Source organism: Cololabis saira, chromosome 10, assembly GCF_033807715.1.
Source record: "Cololabis saira isolate AMF1-May2022 chromosome 10, fColSai1.1, whole genome shotgun sequence".
In the NCBI taxonomy this organism is placed as follows: Eukaryota; Metazoa; Chordata; class Actinopteri; order Beloniformes; family Belonidae; genus Cololabis; species Cololabis saira.
The window spans coordinates 33,858,298-33,879,616 of record NC_084596.1 but is presented as its reverse complement, the minus strand read 5'-3'; the positions used below and the strand labels follow the sequence as shown (position 1 = coordinate 33,879,616).

General features: G+C 42.3%; 1 protein-coding gene across 2 annotated transcripts in view; it reads left to right on the top strand.

Annotated features, from left to right (window-relative positions):
• Window positions 1-20,737, top strand: part of crtc1a (CREB regulated transcription coactivator 1a) — a 28,158-nt gene extending 7,421 nt beyond the window's left edge. The window contains exons 6-15 of one of the 2 annotated variants that reach the window (XM_061732663.1): window positions 605-690; window positions 773-804; window positions 2,192-2,373; window positions 2,503-2,648; window positions 4,909-5,001; window positions 9,917-10,015; window positions 10,978-11,082; window positions 17,587-17,670; window positions 17,764-17,941; window positions 19,715-20,737. In XM_061732663.1, coding sequence (XP_061588647.1) covers window positions 605-690; window positions 773-804; window positions 2,192-2,373; window positions 2,503-2,648; window positions 4,909-5,001; window positions 9,917-10,015; window positions 10,978-11,082; window positions 17,587-17,670; window positions 17,764-17,941; window positions 19,715-19,917 — 1,208 coding nt within the window. In that variant the 3' untranslated portion in view covers window positions 19,918-20,737. Of the gene's footprint in view, window positions 1-604; window positions 691-772; window positions 805-2,191; window positions 2,374-2,502; window positions 2,649-4,890; window positions 5,002-9,916; window positions 10,016-10,977; window positions 11,083-17,586; window positions 17,671-17,763; window positions 17,942-19,714 lie in introns of both variants that reach the window. The other variant, XM_061732662.1, reaches the window with a different exon arrangement.
• The last annotated feature ends 582 nt before the right edge of the window (window positions 20,738-21,319 follow it).

Below are 21,319 nucleotides of genomic sequence, written 5' to 3'. Positions count from 1 at the left end.
ATACGTCAAAATATGCGTCTCCATCCTGCGACGACGCGCATTACTTTTCTCAGTCAAAAGCGTTAACGTGGTGACGCTAGACGCCAAAAAGCGCTCCCCCTTCATCTGATTGGTCCATATTTGATAGTTCCTACTTTCTGCCATAACCTTTGAATGGTTTGACATAAAGAGTCGTGGGTAATGTCATCTGACATGGTTTTGAGTCCTTGAACATAATTGCTGCAAATTAGCCCCGCCCCTTCTTCTGATTGGTCGATATTTGATAGTCCCTATTTTCTGCCATAACTTTTGAAAGGTTTGACATACAGAGTCGTGGGTGGTGTCATTGGACTCGGTTTTGAGTCCTTGACCTTTATTGGGGAAAATTGCACGTGCGAGGGCCCGTTCATCGCTGCTTGCAGCTTTAATTATTCTTGTTGTTGTTGTTGTTTTATTCCAAATTTTCATTCTGTTTTTGTTTTAATTTCTACATCGACTTTCTTTTGATGTAAATATCTGACGATCACATGAAACTTGTGAGGTGTGTTTATTACAAGCTCTAAGAGGCTAAGAGGCTTGATGTCGGCAGAGACAAGAAACTGAAGTGATTTTTCCATCTCCTCAGTCCTCTTACTCAGTGTACCAGGTTCTGAAGCAGTTGAACAAGACGCGGATGAAGATGGACAAACACACAACTGGGACTGCGAAAAGGTAGAAGCTACACATCAGTTCCTTTCCTTTCCATTACTCTGTGGCCCATAAAATGCTTCAGCTGTCATTTTTTCCCATTTAGAACATGGAACCCTGTCACGTCCCTGGGATCCAGTGAGTATTTTACATCACCTGTGATTTTATTAACCTTAAAAAGAAAAGAAATCAACCTATTACTCTTCAGGAATGTTTTAGATTTGGGCTGCCTGCTGGTGATCAACTGCAGAAAGATACGTGTCTAGAAGCTGTTTGCATCCACTTAACAAGGATGAAAAACACAAGCTTTTCAAATTAAATTGATGTAACTGTAATTGAAATCTTTACTTTGCTTAAAGGGATTGTGACATGAAAAACAAATTTTTCTTGATTTTTTGTGTTTTGTTGGGTGTCTTGACATCAATTACACCCAAAAAACAACGAACTTTTAACATTCAGTGTATTGTGTGCTTTCTGGGATTTTCCGCATAACTGTGCAAAAACGGCGCACCTGGTTTGGTGGCGGATCGTTACGTAACGGTCCGCTAAATCACCGCCCCCTCCACCCAGCTCCCTGCCTCCTCTCCTCTCCAGTGCACCATAAAGGCTGATTTATGGTTCCGCGTTACACCGACGCAGAGCCTACGGCGTAGGGTTACGCGGCGACGCGCACAGTACGCTGAACCCTACGGCGTAGGCTCTGCGTCGATTTAACGCGGAACCATAAATCAGGCCTAACACGGAGCTGTTTAGAGCCTCTTTTGTCCTCATCACCGGAGGAAAACTGCTAAGAAGACCCGCGGCCACTGACTGGACTTAAGATAAGGGGACACTGCTGCTTGCATGCCTTTATTTTTATGATTGTTTGCGGTGGACTGTCTGCTTCGCCGCGCTCCTTTTCCGTGCATGCTTCGCCTGTCGCTCCCGGCTTAACTCTCCGACGCCGCTGTGAGCGTATTGCTCGCGGGGAGCTACGGTCCTCTGGTCACGGACTTCATCCCCGGGCTGTAGTCGCCCTGTCTGGACTGTGTGTGTGGGTGTTTGTGGTTCGGTGTGCGCGCGTGTGTGTGGAGACGCCGGCAGAAGTGTGTAGCAGTTGGGTTGGAGGAGGTTTGGAGGAGGAGCGGGGCAATGATTGACAGGAAAGGGGGAAAAGGAAGCGTTTTTCACTGCGCAAAAAAACACCGTCATAAAAAGCCAGGAATGGAGTACTAGAGTGAAGTTTTTCTTGTTACACTCTTTTAGACACATTTGAGGGATATTGGCCAAGACTTTGTTTGTGTTAAAAGCATGTTAAAAGCATGTTAAAAATGATGTCACAATACCTTTAACATAAAACAAAGAGGATTAAATAAATCATAAAAGTAAAAATGTGGATCCAAAAGACTTGCAAAAATAGCCCAGATCAAAAGCATGAAGTGTTGAGACACACTCAGTCGTTTTTCATAAAGTTTGCAGCGATGGTAACTCTGTTCTGTCCGTCATTCAGTGTATTGAGTTCACAGCAGCCTTTTTTTCTCTGAAGCATCTTGTTCCCAACGCTGGACCAGCAATCCACCAATTCTCTGAAGCCAGCAGCCCACAGCAGCGGCGGCTCCCTCCCCGACCTGACCAATATCCAGTTCCCTCCTCCGCTGCCCACACCGCTCGACTCAGACGATGCAGCCACCGCCTCATTTAGCTCCTCCAGCGGTGCACAGACTCCAGGTATCCCGCAGACGCTGATTGGTGCAGATCTCACGTACACAATGTGCATTTTGCATCTATTTGAAGCCAGTTCCAGGTAGAGCTTTTCAGAAAAACTCATTGCACATGCTGTTTTTGTGCACTGGGTAGGAGTGAACACCTCTCAGCCCACAGTAACCATGGAAATGCAGCCTGGGCAGGACAGCATGGTTTCTCTCATCCTGAATGCAGAAGACTCTCACCAGCAGCATAACTTACAGCTTACTCCAACATCCCCACCACTCTCTCTTCCTCAGGTATCTCTCGGCTCAGTTTGCTCCATTCCTGTCATCATACCCGCGATTTGCTTGATTTAAGTTGCTTAATTTAAAGTATAATTCTCATCAGTAATAGACCATCACCGTATCCGGTCGATTGTGGGAATTAAACAATCGGATGGCTTATTTCATTTGGACTCTACTCTATTTTTAGGGAAATTCTATTGTTATTATTACATGAAAAGATCATGTAATAAAAATCAGATTATGTTACGAATGAGTTTCAAAGTTTTACGCGTCGCAGAGATGGGTATGGTTGAAATCAACAGATCACTGTGAAAGAATTGGCTTGGATGTGTTAGTAGCCAAGCAACGACTGAGCTGATGACATCATATCCACACAACATGCATCACAACTCTCTCAGCGGTTAACGTGGACAGAAACACTGTCATCAGTTTAGGGTGGAGGCCTACTCCTCCCCAATAACATGCCAGTTGTTTCTACCAATCAGCAGTGCTCCTCCGTTACTTTTGCTGTCCTGCCTCCAGTTTCATCTCTGCACATACACATATAGCATGAAATCTACACAGAGCGGCGCTGGAGTCAGGCGTGTGATGCTGCAACCACGTCTTAGTGAAGCGTAAAAATTCCAGCGCCCTTCAAGCTCATCCATACCAATACCAATAAGATCCGACTTCATTTTTTTATTTTACAAGATATACTGTAATATATTTCTTTGTTAGTTGTAGTTTACATTCTGAGCGTGTGTACTTGTCTAACCACTGCTGATTGCATAAATTCCTGCCGTTGCTATTATACTGTGTATATATATATATGTATATATATATATATATATATATATATATATATATATATATATATATATATATATATATATATATATAACCGTCTCACACATGTGGACAGATGTGTTGGCACTCTTCAGTTAAACAACAAAAAACCCCATTATGGTCAATTGAATGACTTGTAACTGACAGAAGTAACAAATAATAATTTACTGAAAAGTGATTATTTATATCAGACACTGCTTTTGAATTGATGTTGTACGGTCATTTAAAAACAACTGACTAATGAAACTGGCCTGGACAAATTACTTGGTACCCACAAAAAAAGATCCTAAAATCCCAATTTGACCGTAGTTACATATTAAAATGTAAGTGTGTCCTGTTATTAACATCTCAGGTGTCTTCAGTCTAGCGGTCAGTCAGTTTGAGGATTTAAAGGGTTAAAGGTGGACTCTGCTGTTTGGTATCATGGCGTTCATCACTGAACACAGACGAGACAACATGAAGTAGAGGGTTGTCTGAGGTGATGGGAAAGAACATTAGGCATAAGAGTTACAGGTGAAGGCTAGAAAACCCCCGAGCAGCCTGATGGTCCTGATGTGGACACAGTTGAAAATGTCATTCAGAAGTTCAGGCTCCACAAGGTGGTACTCAACTTCTCCCGACATGGCTGCAAGAGCAAGATTGATGAAAAAATTGAGGAGACTAATGACACAAATGATATCCAACTTCCAAAGAGATTTAGGGGAAGTCCAAGGTCAAAGTACGTCAGTGTCAGATCACACCGTCCGTCACCATTTGAGCCGAAGTGGACTTGTGAGGACTCCACAGCTGAAATCAGATGTATGTTGATCAGCGAGGACAGATGAGATGAAAATGGAGCTTTTGGCAAATCACACCAGCGTTATGTTCACATGTGCAAAAATGAAGTGTTTAGCTAATGCAGCTGCTGTGAAACGTGGAGGAGGCTCGGTTATGTTCTGGAGCTGCTTTGCTGCATCTGGTACAGGATGTCTTGAATCTGTTCAGGTACAATGAAATCTTAAGACTATCAAGACGTTCTGGAGACAAATGTGCTGCCCAGTGTCAGGAAGCTTGGCCTCACTCACAAGTCATGAGTCCTCCAGCAGGATAATGACCCAAAATACAACTAAAAACTCCAACAGAATATTAAGTTGTGGGTCCCATCATATTTGAATTGGGACAGTTTAATTAGTTGATTTTTTTTTTTTTTAATAATTCAATTGAATTGTTAAAAAAAACTGAAATACCAATGTCTGATTTTCATGAGTTGATTTTTAGTAAATTATTATTTATTATTTCAGTGACCATTATGGGTTTTATCCTTCTATAATGGAGCGACACCAACAGATTTGTCCATGTGTGTAAAGGTGAAGTTTTGAGGGCCAGCGTGTCATGTATATGGACTAAAATGAATAGTCCCAATAGAAACGTCAGAGCTTTGTCTCATCAGCTGCTGCACTCTCCTCAGGCGGCTATCAACGCCATGAACCTTGAACAACAGCTGGCCCAGTACGCCTTCCTCAACCAGCAGTCGTCATTCCAGAACCAGCAGAACCAGCAAGTGAGTCTCCACGGCTCTCATTTACTTTTTATTTCAAAGGCTGAATTGATCTTAGAGGGATCAGAATAAGCAACATTAAAATAATTTAAACTGAGAATGTGTTAAACTAAAATCTCTGTGCATATTTACCTTAACAGGAAGAGGTTTGCAAAGGTCCGTTTTCGGGGGGAGGGGTGCATGTCGTTGAGACTGAAATAACGAGATGGCAAAATGGTCCTTTTGATGTTTATTCGTTGCAAGGATGGATGCATCCCGACAGGCCACTCAGAGAGAGAGAAAGAGAGAGAGAGAAACAATCAGGGAACCTCAGCAGCAAAGGATGAAGAATAACAAAAGAGGAATGAAATGAGATGAGAAAAAAATTTGTTTTAATAGATTTTCACTTATTACGTGTCCCTGTTGAGTCAACCACTGTTCACAGTTCTTAATCAAAGTCTTTAATCTGTCTTTCCAAAAAGCAAAGATTTCTGTGTCCGTGATTCAGGAGTGGTTATCTCCCTGAAACTGCACGGCCTCCAGCCTCAAGGCCAAAACCTCCTCCTCCTCCTGTCTCCTCCGCGTGCCCCTGCTTATCCTTCCTAGAAACATCCTGGTGTTATCAAACAGACACTATTCCAGCAAGAAGAGGAAAAAGTGACCATTTTAAATAACTCAGTAAGCGAACAGCATCTGAGATGAGAGTCGCAGATGGTGTTAATGAAAATAATGTTTATTTAAAAGTGATATTCACACATCCAGCTCTCACACACACTGATGATTTGACATTTGCCGTCTCGTTGATTCAGTGTGGGATAACATCAGGAGCATTCCTTGCAACATTGCTATTTTATTTATCTATCTTTTTCATACATGTAATCGTGGAAATGTGCTTTTCAGAAGGAGTTGTGGAGACAGTTGAACATGACATGGCAAAATCTCATTAAACCCACCACATACAGTATATAAAAAAGAGAAATAAATAACCCAGTCCAACAAATAATCATGTCTATTTAAAGATTGGGATGTAAATGAGATGTCGTTTTTGCTGCTTTCACTCTCAGTATAACATTTGAAACTGAACAAGCAATTTTCTCTGAGTGAAGAGTTGAAAGCTCCTTGGCATTTATGTCAAAGTTAAAAGTAAAACTGTCCTTTTAAGATGAAGACCATAAAAAAAGACCTTTTATGCACAAACTTCCTTAAATCAAATGTATATTTCTGTCAGAATTTGAAATTCTCTGCACACTGATTTGAAGGCCCCATCACACCTCGACGATTTAGATGGCTTATGCAGACTCATGAAAAGTTTGGTGAATACGTTGGTTTGCGTCAAATCAGTTAGGGGTGGGTTTTGCATAAGTCAAGAACACGATGAAGCACGCTGGCACAGGCCGTAGTACGGCGAGGTCCTCGATGGTGAGCAGATGTCGAGACGAGGACACGGACCAGCTGTCCTCAAGAATCAGGATGTCATAAGAGCATCACGGTCCCTTTAATAGGCTGAGTTTGGTGTGTGAGTGAGCGTCCACATGAGAGGTGCGTGGACGAGCAAGTGACGGCGTGGTACTGGCCGGATGTGTAGCAAAGCTGACCGGGAAGGCTGGAACAGGTAGCTGGATTCAGCTGGATGTTCAGTATTGCACTGCCAAGCTGGACCAGCAATTGGGTCTTCTGTACCAGCTGCTGATTCGTGCCGTAAACACGAGTGCTGCTCATCCCTGGAGCAAAGCGTGGCTCCCCTGTGCTGCAGTCGGGAAGTTTGCCGTGTTTGACCAACTCATGGTTCAGCTCTGTTGGCTGAGAGGAGGCCACAGCCCCGCTGACGCCACTGACGACGCCCGAGAGGCGTTGGAACTTGCATCACCTCCATCAAAGCGTGAGGGGGATGATGGGTACTCTGTCTTCTATGTATTCGGCATGAGACTGATGTTGATGTTGATACTAATTTGTCGTGTACATGCAATGTTTACGTCCAAGTTGTTATGAATACGCCGTGTATACACCAAGATATACATTGATAGTTCAGGATATACCAGGGTTTTAGACACTTTGATACGTCTGCATACGCTGGCTAGATTGTCATGGTGTGTCAGGGCCGAGAGGTGCTGTTTACATCTTTCTCAGAGTAACACGGTGAGCAGAAGAAAGAAAACATGTTCTTGTAGCACTCGTGGGCTTTTCATCTCCTTAGTTTTAAAAGGAAGGACTGTGCTGCTACTGATCACAGCATTCAGATGTTAATCACATTATTGTGTCTTTGTGTAACTGGGACAGACGTATTGTCTGCGCTGATTAATCAAGGTGATAAGTAAGAGACAGGTAAGTTGTACGTCTTCATCCTGCTCTTTTCACTCATGTTAAAGGGGACCTATTATGAAAAACACGTTTTCTCTTGCTTTAACATTTATAAAGTGGTCTCCCCTCAGCCTGCCAACTCAGAGAAGGAGGAAAGCAACCAAATTCTGCAGTCAGTACGTGCACATGCAGCGATTCAAACTGGTTGGAGATCATTTTCACACATCGTACTGACTTTTAAACTGCATGTGAACACCTTAAGTCAGTCAAGTAATCTGATCAGACTGGATTCATCAACCCGCTTGCAGCACCTAGATAAGCCAGTCGCAACCGCCTTGTTAATGCCATGTGTACGGAGACATGGATATTACAGTCTGCGCATGCTCGAGATTTTCCCCCGGGTGGGGTTTTCCCCCGGGGGAGGGGATTCACCCGGAAGTGAAAGGAGACGACGCAAAGCTGCTCAGTAGTAGCTCCCTGGGGTGTCGTGTGACTGCTTCAGGGGTGTCGTCAAAATATTTCCTATTCTGACATTTCATATATAAATACTGTATTTTCGCGACCATACGGGCGCCGTGTGAAAAGGCATAGCCTCATTCTTGTGTCATATTTCTGTATTTAAAACACACAAGGCGCACCGACCGAAACGGCACACACACAAGAACACACACACACACAAGCACAGGAGTGTGCGTATTTAAAAATACAGCGGGAGCAAAACTTTGTTTGATTGTAGGCTACTTTATTTCAGTTTTTACATTAATCAAACCCATTAAGTCTCATCCTCTGTTTCTGCATTAAAGAGCTCCGCTAAATCAGCTGTGCCAGTCCGAATTACTCGCTGTCAGAGTCACGTTCCGTGCCGTGCGGTGCCTCGGAAATGCACGCTTTTGCAAAAGCTCGCAAAATAATCCCAGCAGACACGTTAGCCCACGCATCAACAATCAATCTGCAAACTGTGGCATAAAAAAAACAAAATACGCCGTACCCTACGCCGTAGGCTGCGTCTATTTAACGCGGACCTAATGCCGCGTTCCATTTATCCTCGGAAGTGGGGATTTCCCAGTCCCCAGTCGGAATTTTCAACTGGAACGCCCCTCAAAGTGGGGTTTCCCACTGGGAAAGTGGGAGAGTCTTCACCACCCCCGAGTTACCATTCCAAGATGGCTGCCATTCCCAGTTCCCACTTCCGATTTCCGAGGTAAATGGAACGCGGCATAAACTCCGGAGCCGGCAGACAGAAATCTCTAAATTTCGGAGCAAATTTCTTAACAGGCGTAGCTACAACTGTTAGATTTCATCTATTAAACCAACATCTTCCTAAATGATTTATTTCAGCCGGCGTGATTCTCAACAGAGCAGCGTCCCAGAGAGAGTTTCTCTCCCGGGGCTGACGGAGCAGCTTGAGCCGGCGGACACGTCTCTTCTCGGGCTGTGAGCTGAGGCTGCTCCCAGGGGGCGGCGGCTCTTCTCATCTCCGAAAACATCGGGTCAAATTTCTTAACAGGCGTTATTTGGATAAACTGAGCCCCGGTTGCGGATCTTAAGGTTCTTTATACCTGAAAAAATATTAAAACTTAATAAAGTGCCATATTAACAGCCCTACAGCTGAAATTAAAACAGCTTTTGGCTCTCTGCTTCCTGATCAGGTTAGGGATGAAAACGAGGGGGAGTAGGAGAAATGGGACAGGCACCTGGGCCAAGTGCCCTAGATCTCAAGTGACCTAAAATCTCCCCCTTCTTTTTTAGGGGTTAGGGAAGAAAAGAAGTGCGAGTGGAGAAAAGAAGGGCGAGTGAAGGAGAATTGGGATTGGCCCTTAGAATGCACTTTCCTTGTTGTTAAGCGGAGGTCAACCGGAAGTGGCTCTTTGTTGAAATGGTTACCATGGTTACCTCGGGTACAGCGCCACCTAGCGTCACGGAGTCAGCCATGCTCTGGTTACAGTGGTTTATTCAATCTGATTCAGTCTGATCTCAGAACAGCATGTGTAATCAGACAAGTTGATCCAATCTTCTGCATGTCATTATCTGATCAGATCTCCAACCACCTTGAATCGCTGCATGTGCACGTACTGTGTCTGTACAGCCGCCCGGATGAGCCGTCCAGTGTGATGTGGATCTATGAGCCGTTCAGATTCTGCTCCCTTTCGTTACGTGACCAAAATGCGATTTACATCGGTTGGCCTCCGATGCGTGAAACCACGCCCACAACTAACATTGCCGGCCGGAGCTTCCGCCATTTTTCCGTAGCGGTGTATCGTGTCATTCAGGCAGCCAATCAGCACAGAGCCTCATTATCATAGCCCCGCCCACTCAGAATCACTCATAGAGAATGAGGTTAGAGAATGGGATGATAAAGACATGGCTCAGAGGCTGAATTTCTAATTTATTTAGCAAAAACAATCAAAAGCTTGTTTTTAAGACATTCAAGGCCTGTTTAAAATAGGTATTAGATGCCATAATAGGTCCCCTTTAAAGTTAGATTGTTATATATCTACATAGTTTATCTCCGTTTTTCTTTCGCCTGTGTATCATCAAGAGTGGAGCGAAGTGAAAGAGTACTGTGGTCTTTTTACAACCCTATTACTAGTTAATTATATGACGGCTCCATCTATTTATAACTCCGCTTATCATTTTCTAGCAGGCAGGTCTGGTCCAGCTGCCCTCCTCCCTGAACTCGTGCTCCATGTCAGACAGCCAGATGTCCTCACAAACCAGCATGGCCATGGACATGAACACGGTGAGAGGTGCACGGTCCGGACGGCCCGTCTCAGAGTTGTGGCTGCAGCACGGTGATGGCTGGTCCTCCTTAAAGCTGGATTATGGTTCTGCGTTACACCAACGCAGAGCTTACGTCGCTGCCGTGACGTCGTCGTGACGCCGTCGTGAACCCTTCGGACTTCTCTGTCACTCCATTTCGCCACGGTGCAGTACCCCCCGCGAGCGCTAGATGTGTGCGTTCTTTTCCTGAATGGTTTATCCGACTTTTCCGGTCACAATGAATCAAAGAGATAAGGGCAACTATTGTGCAAAAAACCAAAACAAAATAAATCACACATACACGAAGAAAAGAGCGCTGAAAGTTCACGACTGCTTCACGAACCGGAACTGGAAATGCGTTGCTACCAAGCGAACCAATCACAGCCCTCTCGGTCTGCGTTGGTCTGTGACCTCTTGACGCGTAGTTACAATTTGTGGGAGGTGCATGTCAGGCACGGCGTGGCCTGCGACGTGGGGTGCGGCGTGGGGTGCGCAACGCGGCACAACCTGTGGCGTAGGCTCGGCGTCGATTTGTTGCAGAACCATAATCCAGCCTTTAGCTGGTTCCTTCCCGAGGAGTTGATTCAGATCACATGAATTACCCAAATGATTGTGCGACACCACGGTTGTAGCATTCTGAAGTGTGGCAGTGTTTTCTTATGTTCACCAAAAGTAACCTTTACAGTTCAAGGATTTGACTTGTTGTGGACTCATTAGTGCACAAATGAGAAAAAAATAAAGCAAGTCATGTAAAATATTTACATGTCTTGCTGAAGTTGTCACGGTGAATATGAGTGTTGCCGTGATTAGAGACGTCAAATCCTTTTTCCATCACGTGCAGCAGAGCTCGACAACGAATATAAGAACAAAACAAAAGAAATGAAGAAGAATAGAAAACGGTTGTGACTGTGTGACTATCTCTGACGTGTCCTCTCGTGTTAGGCGTCCTCCCTGCAACAGTACCGCAGTAGGGTTGGATCCTCGGCCAATCAGTCTCCAACGTCTCCCGTCTCCAATCAAGGGTTCTCACCTGGTACCTCGCCTCAGGTAAGGACACGTGCACCGATGAGCTGCTGGCTGGCTCTGCACAAACATCCCCGCCCCCTTCATCGTAGTTCAGTGGTTCTTCTTTGCGGGTTGAACTCAGTCATGATAGGATGTTCTGATATCAATGTGCAGCACTGGAGAGGGTCATGTGTAATTGCTGTAAGTCCTTACATCACCGTTTGTTTTATTTATTATATCTATGTATAAAGAAAGCCCTTACAGATAATCGCTCTCTTACTTATGTTAAATTATTTTCTGAAACGTTGCGTCCTTGGTTTGCTGTGAGTGACTCGGGTCCCGACTTTTCCTTTCTGCTGTTGTTTTGATATTGCCATCATTGTATTTCCACTGCACTTTGTTATTTTATTAAATGTTTTCTGGGGTTCTTTGGCTGCACGATGGACATTAATCAGGCCTTATTAGAAACATGAATCCGTTTGGAGAAGGTGCCGATAGTTCCAACGGTTGAACTTTAACAAACTGAGCCTCGTTTCCAGGGTGCTTCTTTAGGATGAAGTGAACAGGCTCTCTGTAAATATGGATCAGGGTTGCTGATCTGTGTTGGACCAAGATTTTCTTGTGAATGAGACATTTTAAATACGATGCACTCGGGTAATACTTAAATAAGAACAGGCTTCTGCTGAGTTGGAAGTGCAGATTTGGGTGTTTTGAGATGCAGAGGAAGGGAAATGTGCGGATTGATGACGACTCATGAAGTATGTGTGTTTTCTCCGGAGATTTGTCCTGATGCGTGCTTAATCTGTAGGGACGGGTTCTGCGGCCGCTAGCCCTTAGTCCTGAGGTTATCCACAGGCTGAAGCACAACCGATGCGCTGTGGTGAGATTATCCTGCGGTGGCGACATAAGCAGCACACGCTGATGATTTGGTTTTAAGCGAGGAGCAGCCCGGGCTGAAAACATGATCACATTACTTTTGCATTAAGAGGCCGTGATGAAACAGGAGCATTTCTGTTGCTTTTTTCAGTGACGACATTCAAATGAGAAACTACAAGAGAGCGGCTTTCACTGCGTGAATCAGTGGGGGGAGAACAAAGTCGCAAAGGGATTATATTTTAATTTCTTTGATGTGTATTGCACACCACTGGGTTTGTGTTAATTCAATATATCAAGGCCAAAAGGCAGCAGAGAAAAGAATGTGAAACATCTCTCCTTTGGAAGTGAGGCATCCCTTTTTTTACGGGCCAGTGGATTCTTGACACGTGGTTGGTTTCCAATCATCTCCTCCTCCTCCTCCTCCTCCTCCTCCTCCTCTGCATTTATTTGATTGTGGTTGGTTTATTCATCCACTCTTTCAGTCATTTTATTTCATTTTTGGTTGGATAGCAAGGGAAAAAGAAACATCTGCTGCAGTTTTAAATGACCCGAATGAGAGAAAGCGAGAGAAAGCAGGCGCGAGGCAAGTTTATTTGTATCACACAATTCAACAAAAAGGTGATTCAAACAGTCACATCCAAACATCATCACATAGTAAAAAATAAAAAAGCATGATTTCAAATTTAAACAAAAAGAAAGAAAGAAAAAATACCGATAGATAAAATCAGTAGTTAAAATATGATTACACTTTGGAACTGCAGATTTGGAGCTTTACTCGGATGAGCTGAGAACAGGTGAGTCTTCAACCTGAACTTAAATAAACTGTTTCAGCTGATATAAGCCTTTCTGGGAGTTTGTTCCAGACATGTGGAGCATAGAAGCTGAACGCAGCTTCTCTGTGTCTGGTTCTGACTCTGGGAACTGATAAAGAACCAGATCCAGATGACCTGAGGGGTCTGGAAGGTTCATACTGGGTCAGGAGTCACTGATGTGTTCTGGTCCTGGACCATTCAGAGCTTTATAGACCAGCATCAGAACTTTAAAGTCTGTCCTCTGATGGAGTGTAAAGACCTCACATCTGGACTGATGTGGTCCACTTTCTGGTCTCAGTGAGGACTGGAGCAGCAGAGTTCTGGATGAGCTGCAGTTGTCTAACTGACTTTAAGGTGGACTGTAAAGATGCTGTTACAATAATCAAGCTACTAAAGAGGAATACTGGACTAGTGTCTCCAGGTCCTGCTGAGACATCAGATATATTCTTAAGTTGATAGTAGGTTGACTTTGTTATTACCTTAATGCGTTTTTCCAAATTTAGCTTTGAGTCCAAGATTTCTGGCCTGGTTGGTGGTTTTTACCTCAGTTTTGTTTTTTGTCTAGCTGGAGAAAGTTGTGGCACATCCAGCCATTAAGGTGCCACAGGACCTTTTCTAAATATTGTTCTTATTTTAACATCTACTTAGCATGAAAATGTATTTCTGAAAAATCTCTACTTCCTGCTGTTTGCATGCCATCTTATGTATCGTCAGGACACGAACAACCTGCGTTAAAGTTCCTTCAGAGTTTCACGCACCGCAGCCTCACAAATCTGTCAAAAGTGTGTTACCAGTGGAAATGTTTTTTATGTGTAAAGGAGGATCTGAATACCCAAAGGCTACTAATAGGGAAGGTAATATATTAATGACATATCATTTTTCACAATTTCAAATAACTTCGAAAATTAAAAAAAGCACCCTTCACAGTCAATACTTATTGACGCCCCTTCCAGCACACCTCACTGCTCGTCCAATATCTTCTTTTTTTGTAGTTAACTTAATCTTTCAATTCTTGTTTTATGGAATTTGGCCTCACAGGCCCTAAAGGTCTGTGGTTCTTGCATCATACTGCGTGCTTCTCTACCCACGTCTGTACTCAGAGCTTTGGTCACGCTTGGTTCAGGGGATTGTGAGGAACCTGACTCCCACCGCTTAGCTCTCAAGGTATCCACATTATATTATTATTTATTAAGGCTCTCAACCTTACAGCCTTAAAGGTATAGTCAGTAATGTTGGAGAGCTAGCAAGATTTGAAAGTGGCACCTCCTCTAAGCCCCACACCCTCCTCCCCCTCCCGTCAGCGCTCCGTCCAAAGCCACGCCCCCACAAACTTTGGGGAACGTGCATTTGCAGGAGTCCAGTTTTCCAGGACATTTTGGACAGCACATTTTCAACAAAACTACCCCATGTCTCATTCACCTGTAAGCGAGGCCGGTTTTAGGGGGGGGGGGGGGGGGGGCAGGGGTGGGCTGTGCCCACCCAAACGTGGGTCCTGCCCACCCAATCAAAGTTACTTTATTTTTTTATAATTAAATTTTTTTATAAATATAAAAAAATATCACAGAATATCTGTACCGTTTCTGATTGGGTGGTTACTGCGCATCATTTTTAGACACAACAATGAACACATACCGCAAAAGTTGTGTCTCGGCGGAGGGACCCGACGTCCCAGCAAAATGAGCACAACAGAGAAGTTCAGAACAGCAGACAGAGCACACACTGAAGGCTGATTTATGGTTTTGATTTATGATTTATGGTTATGGTTACACCAACGCAGAATGGTGCGCGTTGCCGCGTACCCTACACTGTAGGCTACGCTGTACCCTACGGCGTAGCTGTGGCAACAGAGCCTGCACCGCAGCGCACCGCCACCCGCACCGGCGCTCTCCGCCCTCACCGGGATGGTGAGGGCGGAGTGGGGGCGTCCGCTACTGGGGGTCCGTGGCAGACCCCCAGTAGCGGACAACCTGCGCCGCAGAATCGCACTTTGGCTTTCTTTTTTTAGCCTTTTTAGCAGGGCGAGCCGTTACAAGTAACGCTGGAGGTGGTATTTTTGGCTGCGTTTTCTCATTTTCTGCGCCATTCTTCAGCAAACGTGACTCGAGTGTGTGAAGTTTTCCGACAAGATTTTCAACGTGATGAGTGCGCGCATGGGACAGAGGGGGGCGTGGGCGGGACTTAAAATGAAGGCATCTCATTGGTTCTTTCCCCCCAGCCAATCCTCTGGTCCTGTGACCAATCCCTGCCACTCGGTGCACTGTTACAACCAAAAACGTAATAACGGCCAATAACGTAATAACTGCCAATAATGTAATCATTTTGGCCATTTCAAATGTAATAAAGCCAATAGTGTAATAATGTGCCAATAATGTAATAAAAAAAAAGTTTTATTACATTATTGGCACATTATTACACTATTGGTTGTAACAATCCCGACCCCCCCTCTATATCGGATGAACCTGCTTGTATAGCTGATGAACCTGGCTTTCTGTTTCAAACTGAAGCTAATTCTGATCAACAGTCTATGGCTAACCCTTTGGTTGACAATGACATTGAGGATGCTGGAAATGAGCTGGTAGGCCAATACCTGCCTCCAGAGATTTTATCAAAAATTATTGAATTTGCTTTAATTCAAGATATGTCCATGCTGGGGACATTTAATCGGGTCTCACACTTATTCCAGGCACTATCGGCACCATTTCATCCCAACCTCTATATCAGAGAAACACTTGTTCTATTAGTGTTATCAGAATCAGAATCAGAATCAGCTTTATTGGCCAGGTTCGAACAATGTCCAACAAGGAATTTGACTCCGGTAGTTTCGCTCTCTATGGTGTTAAGGTGTTAAATAAACAAATGAACAATAGACAAAAGTGGAATTTCTATGTACAAAATTATAAACATTTAAGGTGCAGCAGTTATGAAGCTGTACAAGGCTGCTGGACGCAACAGTGGTCTGAGCACAAGAATAAAGGAGTTGTTTAGCAAGGACAGCCGATGGATGAAAGCCTGGATAGTCCTTACTCATCTGACTTTCGGGCAGTACAAAATCAAAGACATATACTGGAAGAAGTAATGCCAGTTGTCTGTTATGATTCCTCCTTTGTCAACTATTTTAAGTTTTTTTTCCACATTTGTAAATGAGCGAAAGCTACTTTTCATTTGGGGAGGAACAGTTTTTATTTTTTTGTTCATGTTTTTGCTGTATGCATATTATATATTGCAGTTCAGATTTTTTGATTGGAAATAAACAATAATAAAAACAAGAAGAAGAGAGAGACGCCTCAGGACGCTTGTAACACACTTCTGTTAACCAGTCAACAAATAGATCTAAAATTCATTCATTCAGGGTTCATATGTCTAACTTTGTTTTTCATGTTTGAAAATTAAAAACTACATCAACACATTGAGCTTACAGGCCCCATGTTGGCTAAAGTGACGTTTCAAAGTTGTTGTTGTTGTTTTTTTGTTTTTTTACGGTAATGATAAAGCAGCTGTGTAGATGTTTGTATTGCTCCATATTTTGTGAATATGAGTGAAAGCTACTTTTCATTTGAGAAGGAACAGTTTTGATTTAATTTTGATTGTTCATGTTCTATCCTGTGTATTGTTCACTGCAGTTCAGATTTTGGGATTGGAAATAAATAATAATGCACTAACTGCCCAAAAACTGCAAAAAAAAACTTTATTTCCAAGAGCTGCTGTCATATTTATGTGTTATTACATTATCAGCACCAGTTATTACATTTTGAAAGGTTTTTTTTAATATCAGGCCAATAACGTAATAACCAGCCAATAATGTAATGCCTTATTACATTATCGGCAAAAAGTTATTACGTTATTGGCTCAAAAGTTTTATTACATTATTGGCACATTATTACACTATTGGCTTTATTACATTTGAAATGGCCAAAATTATTACGTTATTGGCAGTTATTACGTTATTGGCCGTTATTACGTTTTTGGTTGTAACATGCACAAAAAACAGATTGGTCAGATGTTTTACAGGATTAAAGCTGTCAGAGAGGTCGGATTTTTTTCTTTCCTTTTTCTGAACACATTATTCACTGGCTACTCTCAGGATGGAAGGACCATTTCACCCAGTATAACAATAAATGTTTTGGAATACGATTACAGACTATACCTTTAAGGAGTTTAAAGTGTGTTTGGGATCCTTGGATTGTTGTAGAAGGATTTTCTTTATACCGTTTTCTTGTTTTGTTTTGTTTTTTTTTTGTGTGAGGTTGTTCACAGAGTTTTCCAACCTTTCATCGGTTGTCCGTGGTTGTTCTTCGGATTACAACAGCTGGAGACGTACCTGTATCTATTTTCTTGTAAACGTAGCTTTACCTATTGCATCCAGAATTACCTAGTTGTGTACGTCGGGTAAAGTATTTCATGGTGCCTGTGTGCATTTCATTTTTTTTGTATCTATAATTTAAACCTAAAGTTAGAAGTTGACGTCACACCTGTTAATATTTGAAAGGCGGCATTAGCCAGCTCCTCCCTCCCCCTCCGTCCAGTCCCCCTGAGACACCAGGACCCATGATGAGCTCCTCTTAGCCTCCCCACCGTCTCCACTTCATGAAATATTCACCTGAGGTGCTCAAATGTGTGTATGTCACATATCTCTTCAGCAAATAGACAAATATTGTATTATGTAAACATGAATAAATAGTCTCTTGCCATTTCAAAATGTTCTTAGGTGATATTAAGTACTTAAGCACATTATCAGTGTTATTGCTCTGTTTTATGATTAATATATTCCTTTTGCATCAGTAATAAATCTCCATGTTGATAGTCCTGCATGGTTATTTTCACCTGGATAAAGTCGTGTCTGACTCCTCTGTTGTTGCAGCATAACTCCATGCTGGGCAGCGTGTTTGCAGACTTCTATGACCAGCAGCTGCCCTCCATTCAGGCCAGCGCTCTTTCACAGCAGGTACCGCTTCAGCGTCTGCTCCAGCTTCAAACAGCACGTTAACTTTCAAGATAAGATGGTTAATGCAGCGTTTCTGTCTCATGTGATTACCAGTTGGAGCAGTTCAACATGATTGAGGCCCCCATCAGTTCTGACAGCCTGTACAGCCAGACCTCCACACTCAACTACTCCCAGGCACTGATGATGGGTTTGACTGGCCATTGCAACCTCCAGGACTCCCAGCAACTTGGATGCAGGAGCCATGGCAACATCCCCAACATCATTCTCACAGGTGACATTACAACTCAAGACTCTATGATAAAGTACATCCCAGCCTGTACACAAATACGATGCTAACTCAGTGATGTGTAAATATAGGAATGTGAACAAGAGTACACTCCCCTGGTGACACATAACTTCAAATGAGCAACGAAGAATGACATATTACACTGTGTCATTGTTGACTTGAACAAAAGCTGAGCCGAAATGCAAAAGCAGTGAAAGATTCATAGAGGCGTTCACACTTGCTGAGAAAATTGCTGAGAATCATGTAATTAAGAGCATTTCATTTGCAGCACTCGGCTGCTGCTTGCCCTCTTAATTCTTTTTGAAGTTGAAAGGGTTCAGGGTTTTTTTTATATTATAGCTGTCGTTATTAATTTAAAGTGAGGGGCTGTTTTTCGTAGGAGACTACAATTGCCAAATTTTAAGAGCTGGTACAGACCAGACGATGTAAACCTGGAGGATATATGTATATATATATATATAAATATATATATATATATATATATATATATATATATATATATATATATATATATATATATATATATATATATATATATGTATGTATATATATATATATATATATATATATATATATATATATATATATATATATATATATATATATATATATATATATATATATATATATATATATATATACTGTATATAAGCCCCCACCAGCTGAGCTATTCACACCCTGTTGACATATGAAAACAAATGCGTTGCGCATGTGCACCACTCTAAAATTGGAACCATGTCAAACAATAGAGCCAGACAAACGTCTGCTCTCACACTTTTGTATGAACAATTTTTGCTCTTATGTCATTGTAAGATATTTTGAAGAGATTAAATTAAGTTTATCAAAAGTGGTGTGAATACCTGTCAATCACATTTGAGCTGCTTGTAGGTTTGAAGCCATTCCATGTGCCATTACATGGGGTATTTAACCTACAATAGCATACATTGATATTGGTAGCAGGGTGTAAATAGCCTACGCATCAGTACTTGCACCCGGGTGTAAATAGCCTAAGCCATATATATATATATATATATATATATATATATATATATATATATATATATATATATATATATATGCCACTTATCCCTTATGCCTAATATACAGTATGTATATGCCTTGCTTGTTATCTTATTTTAGCCTGCCAGCATACTTATGTCTATTAATTAATGTCAGACACAGCATGCTGGTATAAATCTAAATATAACTTGCCTCACCTGAGTTACATGTTGAGCAAATGAAGGCTGGAGCAGAAGAGTCTTAGCTGATGGTAATTCAAGGTGAAGCATGAGGGGACCCCCCACAGTTGAAAGAATTTCATGTCAGGCGAATAATAATCAGAACATTTTACATTTTCATTATCAAATCTTGAAGTGTAAAAGTATGTCCCTTAGGAGCACTGGGTGATGAAAAATGGGAAAAAATCAGGAATAAAAATATATAAAAAAAAAGAAAGAAGTGGAAATGAACAGAGATCTGTAAAAATGTAGGGATGTTGTTTTTATTCTGTCGTGTTTGTCATGTCTCGTCCAAGAGGAGGCGATGTAATCATTGTCTGGAGACGGGGGAAGCTGAGCGCTCATGTGATGAGTCGCACGGTTCACGTCTAAACTACGTCAGCACTGATCTGGGGTAGATTTTCCCATCTGCCCTTCTGTGCCAAAATGCTTTGTTTAGAAAAAGTAAAAATGAAACGTCAAGCGTTAAATTAACCTAGAAGATTAACCTTTGCTGACCCTTGATGCTGTCTTGTTTCAGTGAGCGGAGAGTCGCCGCCCAGCCTGCCAAAGGACTTGAGTTCACTCCCCACGGACCTCAGCTTTGATGTGGACTCCCAGTTCCCTCTTGACGATTTGAAAATTGACCCATTAACACTTGACGGCCTCCACATGCTGAATGACCCGGACATGATCCTCGCTGACCCGGCGACAGAGGACGCGTTTCGCCTCGATCGCCTGTAAACTATTCTCCACATGCTCATGCAGAGGTAATTTTTCTACAGTTATAAAACATATTCTAATGAGAAGAACAAAGAAAATGTTTTTGAAGACTGGTGCGGCTTCCCTTTTACACGTCGATGTAGGAAATGAATGAATCATGTTTCTGCTTTTGAAGATGTCGCATCCAGTTTTGATTTATTTTAGAAGTATTATTTGAAAAGGCTTAAATAAGGGCAGAGACAACCTGATATTTTATACTCAACAGGTGACATTAGACATGTCTGTTAACAAAAGGCGGTTTAATAACTTAGAGGAAACACTGGAAGTTTTACCTCTGTACCAGATTGTGCAAAGAGTGGTTATTAATTGTATGTGATTTATCTGGATAGTTTGTAATATATGCCCCAATGAGGCAGGTGAATTATTTTGAAACCTAATTTATTTTTAGGAAATGCTGACTTTTGATTTTAATCATAAGAAATAGGCATCGTCAGTTATGCATGAAATCATAAATCACTGTGGATAAATGCTTTGCCTTAATTGTTTGACGGTTTGGTTTTCATGCAAAGAAAAATAGGACGTACACAGGGGAGAAAAAGATAAATTAACAAGTAAAGACTTGCAGTTTGTTTAACCGACATAATTCACCATTGTTTTACCATCTGTGTTTTCATATTTACTCATCAAACCTTAGTAGGATAAGTGATGTCTGTGTTATGGAGATAATTGTTTACAGGCATGTTTTGTTCTATATGTACAGAATGTGGTCAAATTTTGCATTTCGATATCTATGCAAAACAACATATATGAATATGTGTATGAACTGAGGTAGGTTTATGAGGTGTACTACATGGGGGTGGAGGGGTGGGGGGGTGGGACTCATTGAGCTGGGGGTTTAGTGGAAACTCTTGCATTTCCCTCAGAGAGCTGACCTCAGAATAGTTGAAAAATTAAAAATATATATATATATATATTTTTCCAGACAATGGAGCTGCCTCTATACTAGAAACAGCAGAGCTGATGCAGTGAGAATGTATTTTAGGGCACATTTCTGCCGGTGTCGTTTACCATATTTTCATCCCCATCGCCTCTCGTCTCCGGTCTTTATGCCCTGTAGGACCAAATTACTTTCACCTGCTTATTTTTCTACCTGCAAAGCCGAGCCATCGTACTCTTTTATGTTTTATACGTGCGTTAGTAAGCTCTTTTGGGACTGGTGACACACTGAATATCTGTTTCCTCCGCACGCTCGTCCTCTACATCCTTCGTTGAGCTGTTCCATGTTTCCTCATCTGTCTGCATGTGCTTGGTTCTGCAAAAGACGTGCATAGCATGTCTTGTGTTTGCTCCTATAGATGTGCAAAATTGAAGTAAACTTCAGTGAAGGTTCATTTCAATTTGTTCACACATACTGCATGTTCCT